General features: G+C 46.7%; 1 protein-coding gene across 1 annotated transcript; it reads left to right on the top strand.

Moving 5' to 3' along the window:
- Positions 1 to 2,215: 2,215 nt before the first annotated feature.
- LOC118731897 (zinc finger matrin-type protein 2) lies at positions 2,216 to 3,099 on the top strand. The gene has a single exon (XM_036460789.2). The coding sequence runs from the start codon at positions 2,225 to 2,227 to the stop codon at positions 2,822 to 2,824; it is 600 nt and encodes a 199-aa protein (XP_036316682.1). The 5' UTR covers positions 2,216 to 2,224; the 3' UTR covers positions 2,825 to 3,099.
- Positions 3,100 to 5,756: the final 2,657 nt, after the last annotated feature.

Raw genomic sequence — 5,756 nt, 5'->3', positions numbered from 1 at the left:
ACCCATTCTGGTCTCACCGACTGATCTAGATATCAAGTAGTGCAGGGGCTGCTCCTTGGGTGGAAGTGGCTCCTTGGGCTGCTGTTACTCCTCAGGCAGTTGTAGAAGCGGCTACTCCTCAGTTGGCAGTGGCTCCTCTGGTGGGTGCTGTTCACAGCAGTGGTGTCTCCTCTGGCTGGTGGGGAAGGCTACTTTCACAGCTGTTTTTCCTTGAACAGGGGTGGGCTGCTCACATGTCTGCTGCTCCTTGACTCAGGACTGGCTGCACGCTGCTGCAGTTCCTCAGATGGGGTGGGCTGCTTGTGAGGCTGCCACTTCTTGGACAGGGGCAGTTTTTTAGCAAGCTGGGGCTCCTCATATGGGTGTGGGCTCCTCGTGCAGTTGCTGCTCCTTGGATGGGGGATGGGATCCTCGCACAGCTGCTGCTCCTTGGACAGGGGACAGGCTGTTTGTGCAGCTGCTGCTCCTCGGGTGGTAGTGAGTTGCACATGCAGCTGCTGCTCTTCGGATGGAGGCAGGCCACTCACTGAGGCTGCATGTGGCTGCTGCTCCTCAGACCAGTGTGGGCTGCGCAGGGCTGCTGCTCCTCAGACATGGGTGGTCTGCTTGTGTGGCTGTTGCTCCTTGGTCTGGGGCAGGCTGCTTGGGCAGCTGCTGCTCCTCGAATGGGGGCGAGCTGCTTACAGTGCTTCTGTTCCTCATACAGAGGTGAGCTGCTCACATAGCTGCTGCTCCTCCGGTGGGGGCAGGCTGCTCGTATGGCTGCTATTTCTCAGACGGGGGCAGGTTGCTCGGGCAGCTGCTGCTCCTTGGACAGGTGCAGGATACGGGCTGCACACAGCTCCTGCTCTTCGACTGGGGGCAGGCTGCATAGGGCTTCCACTCCTCAATTGTAGGAGGGCTTCTCTTGTGTCTGCTGCTCTTCCAATGGGGCCGTCTGCTCACATGGTTGGTGCTACTCAGATTGGGGAGCAGGCTTCTTATACAGCTGCTGCTCCTTGGTTAGGGGCAAGCCACGTGAGGCTGCTGCTCTTGGGCCTGGGGTGGGCTGCTCATGGGGCTGCTTCTCACGTTTCTGCTGCTAGTGTTCTTGTAGTGCCCTTGGCTAAAGCATTGGGCCATTCAGAGGGGAACGTGCTTCAGAAATCACAGAAGCCTGTACCTGGTGTAGTTGGAGACTCTTTGATCATGGGTCCACAACTGAGGTAGCAGATCTCTGGCAGGGGTGGCTGTAGAGTCCCCGGTGTTCTCTGAGGGCACCATGGGTGTAGGTGAGGCTAGGCTCCCAGTTATAGCAGCTCTCCCCTTCAAAAAGGCTAGGCCCTTGAGGACAAGCTGGCTTCCTGGTACTGTTTGCAATGATAGCAGAGGCTGCCTAGTTAGGTGAGCCCAGTTAACCTGCCCCGAAGTTCCTGTGAGATCTAACTCTGCCTTACTTACATACACACCACACACACACACCCCTCATGACCACACACTCCTCTTTTGCTCCCTCACAAACTCTCCCTCACTGCCACCTTCTTCCTGCCTCAGTAGTTGGGTCTGGGGTGTTATTGACCCATTCGTGGATTGAGTTTCCTCTCCAGGTATCTGGTTAATGTGCCTTGCTCTCTAGCTCCTGGCCAGACAGGATAAAATTCACCTTGACAAGACACAACACAAAGGGAACAAAGCATGAATATACTCATGACACCAATGACCCCACTATAAATAACCATCTGAGAAAAGATAATTAGGGGAGAGAACAGATAACATGGATGATATTGAAGAGAGAGAAAAAGACAAGAGAGAAAATAAAAAGGAAGAAAAAGGAGAATATACTTATATGGGGAGAGAACACAACAGAACCAATAGATAAGCAAAAAAAAATTAAAAAAAATACAAACATCAAACACTCAGCAAAGAGGGTGGGAGCAGAATCTGTAGAGGCTGAGCTTATATACAGAAAATAAGGTTAAGAATTGTATTAATACGGGGAGGTCCTCAGTTCAGTGTAGTGGAAGTAGAAAGGGAATGGGTGGATAAAAAGAAAAATAATGAGAAGAAAATAATAATAAATATACAAAAAACTGATTTCAAAAATGGTATAAAAAATAAAAAATAGAAAATAAAATAAGAGTGATGGAAGGATAATGTGAAAATAAATATAAAATAAAGCAACAAATAAAAATAGAGAAACAAAGAAAAAATAAGAAAAAAAGATAAAATAGACTTCGCGGTGAAGATGGCGTCCAGCAGTGGGACGAAAAACTTGGACTTTCGCCGCAAGTGGGACAAAGATGAATACGAGAAGCTCGCTGAGAAGAGGCTCACGGAAGAGAGAGAAAAGAAGGATGGAAAACCAGTGCAGCCAGTCAAGCGGGAGCTTCTCCGGCATAGGGACTACAAGGTGGACCTGGAATCCAAGCTTGGGAAGACAATTGTCATTACCAAGACCACCCCACAATCTGAGATGGGAGGATATTACTGTAATGTCTGTGACTGTGTTGTGAAGGACTCCATCAACTTCCTGGATCACATTAATGGAAAGAAACATCAGCGAAATCTGGGCATGTCTATGCGTGTGGAACGTTCCACCTTGGATCAGGTGAAGAAACGTTTTGAAGTCAATAAGAAGAAGATGGAAGAGAAACAAAAGGATTATGATTTCGAGGAAAGGATGAAGGAGCTCAGAGAAGAAGAGGAAAAGGCCAAAGCCTACAAGAAAGAGAAACAGAAGGAGAAGAAAAGGAGGGCTGAGGAGGACTTGACATTTGAGGAGGATGATGAAATGGCAGCTGTGATGGGCTTCTCTGGCTTTGGTTCCACCAAGAAGAGTTACTGAGGCTTTCTATGCTTGGCCCTTTGCTGGGCTTAACTTTGAGTGTGGGCGGGGTCATTTTTTCGTGCAGGGGGAGTACTTGGGAAAGTCCTTAACTGGCAATGGGGAGGACTAGAGGGCGGGTGTTTATAGTTTCCCTCGACCTTGAGAGAAAGCACAGGAGGTAGAGGTAATGCTGTGGCATGTTCCTTTAGCCTCAGTGTATCACCCGCATCACAGGCCCTTTGCCCATCTGTTCCCAATAAAGAAAAACCTCTTCTGAGGCTGCTTTCCCAAAACTTCCCCTGCATCTTTCCCTCTTCGTCTATCCAGTCTTCTCCGAGCATCCTACATTTATCCTGTGTTCTGCCTTTGTTTTAATTTTGGCTCTTGCTTGGCCTTCCACAGAAACGTTCTCTGGGCCCCCAGTTTCTAGTTGATATATCCTTGACCAGCCACTCCCCACACCCCACAGTGGTTCTCTGGCCACCTATGCATGCATGTGTACTTTTGCCTGGGTCTAGTATGTGCGGATGTGTGTGCATGAATCTGTCACATAGGGGGAGCCTGAACTAGAACCTCAGAGCATTATTGCCTTGGGGCTCGATAGCCTTGGTTCCCTCAGTGCATGAAATAGGAAATTAAATGGAATGAGTGTTTGGTGTGGATTTTGTCTGTTGAGTTTTTTTAACCTTTGTTTTTCATATGTAGATTGTTAAGCTATTCCTGTTTGTTTTATTTTATTGAGGATTACTCTGTTTTTGTCTTCCTTGTGAGCAGGCTCTTGGAAGAACCTGTTTGATGCAAAAAAGAAAACGGAAAAAAACACACACCCTCAAATGGGAGCCTTTGTGTGTCAGAGGCTGTTCAACATGTATAATAAATGGCATTGACTGGGCCTATTTCACATTTGTGGAAACATTCAAAAAAAAAAAAAAAAAGATAAAATAATAATCATAACAAATGAAAAAGAAAAAGTGAAATGTTGTTCCTTTGGCTGGCTTAAGATCCCAGTCTTCTGTACTGTACTATTTCTCAGATTCATGTTGCTGGGACTGAAGGTCTCTCTTTAGGCTAGTCCCTTTGGACTCTCAGGGACTATTTAGATTTTTTTTTTTAATCCTTTATACCATTCAGGGTGGAGTCTGGGTGGGGCTATATTAATTGTCTGGACACTGGAGGGAGGGGCTATCACTTCAGGACAAAATAGCTGCCCAGGTCCCAGGCTCAGGTATGACTCAGCACCAGACTCACTGCTACTTCTCCTGGACCCCCTCCTTTCCCCAGACTCCCAGAGTCTGCAGCTTCTCCCTCAGCTCAGCCATGGGTAAGTGTCTGTATCCAAAAGGTCCTATGAACTAGGTTCAGTGAAGAAATGCTCAGGCCACAGAGAGAGGAAAGATGGCACCTTTACGTGCTCCTCTCCTGCCTGTTCTGTGCTGTCTGGCCAGCCCTTTAGTCTGCCCCCTCTGGGTTCAGCCTTTTGTGGCTATGGACCCAGATTTAGAATCCTCTGCCGTCCAACACTCCTGTGACTCTTTTTTCCACAGTCAGATGCTGTGCCTGTCCCCAAGGATGCGGCTTGGTGCTCTCCTGCCCAGATCCTTGATTTTACCTTTCTGCAGGGATCGTCTGCCCTTCCTGGCTGCAAACTGTTTCACCAGCCGAGTCTCCTCCGCCAATTCGGGTTGGATGTTATTTGTTTCAGCTGCTCATTCTATTTGCTCAGAGACAAGGCTCAGGACAAGTCTGTCTATTCTGCCACCATTTTGTCTGCACTCTGGAGAAACCAATTTACCAGCACCTAGATTCCTGGAGTTTTAGCAGAGCCTAACTGACCTAGGGGAAGGAAATGTTTGACTCTAGCTGGCTCTAGCATCTATGTGAACGAAGAGAAACACCGAACTTCAGCCCACTCTAAACATCCTATTCCAACTAAGGGGAAAAACTGAGAAGGTGACCCAAGAGGCCTCTGATCAATAAGATTTAGAAATTGGGAGCCCCAACTATCCTCTTAAATGTTTTTATGGAGAAAAAAGAGAGTGTGATCCCTAAAATAGGCAGCCCTACATCAAAATGTGGGGTTCCAATATCCAAAGTTAAAATTCCAATGAAGAACCAAATTAATTTCAGCATCACAAAAGAATGAGACCTAATCATATGATTATAAAATGCTTCTCCTCTCCCCCAATGCCTTACTACCACATTACCAAAGGCCTATTTACCATATTTCCTTTTACCCAGTACATCAAATTCACCTTTCAACAAAAAAAGTATAAAGCATACTAAAAGGAAACACACACACACACACACACACACACACACACACACAAACAACCACATAGTTTAGAGACTGAACACAGGGATGTTGGAATTATCACACCATTTTTTTTTAAGCAAGTAAGGCCAAAACCGGTTTGGCTCAGTGGATAGAGTGTCGGCCTGTGGACTGAAAGGTCCCAGGTTTGATTCCGGTCAAGGGCATGTAGGGGCACATCCCCAGTTGGGGATGTGCAGGAGGCAGCTGATCGATGTTTCTCTCATCTATGTTTCTAACTCTCTATCCCTCTCCCTTCCTCTCTGTGAAAAATTAATAAAAAAATTTCTTTAAAAATAATAATTAAAAAAATAAAAAGCAAGTAAGAATTTATTGATCACAGCAAAAATAAAGAAGAAAAGACATAGAAGAAGCAACAGGAGAGCCTAGGCTGTGCTGCCTTAGCTCACTGGGAAGTCAAAGACAGATTCAGGAGGTTAGTCCAGGCTGAGCTGCCGGTGCCTATTACTCCCCTGGTTGCAATTCTCACATCCCTTAGAAGTTAGGGGACATGTGCCTGTGGAGGAAGGAGAGGGAGAAGGGAATGGCACAGGAGTGCTTCCTAGAGGGAGAGCACAGACCAGGAATTTTTAAAAATTATGATTAATATGCTAAGGGCTTTGATAAATAAAGTAGACA

The sequence above is a fragment of the Pipistrellus kuhlii genome, unplaced genomic scaffold (assembly GCF_014108245.1).
Source record: "Pipistrellus kuhlii isolate mPipKuh1 unplaced genomic scaffold, mPipKuh1.p scaffold_m20_p_33, whole genome shotgun sequence".
Classification (NCBI taxonomy): Eukaryota; Metazoa; Chordata; class Mammalia; order Chiroptera; family Vespertilionidae; genus Pipistrellus; species Pipistrellus kuhlii.
Note: the sequence above shows the minus strand (reverse complement) of the source record. Positions and strands in the feature narration are given on the sequence as shown.

Bases quoted from the DNA above. Each gene is read 5' to 3' on its own strand.
- LOC118731897 (XM_036460789.2), top strand. From the start codon at position 2,225: ATGGCGTCCAGCAGTGGGACGAAAAACTTGGACTTTCGCCGCAAGTGG.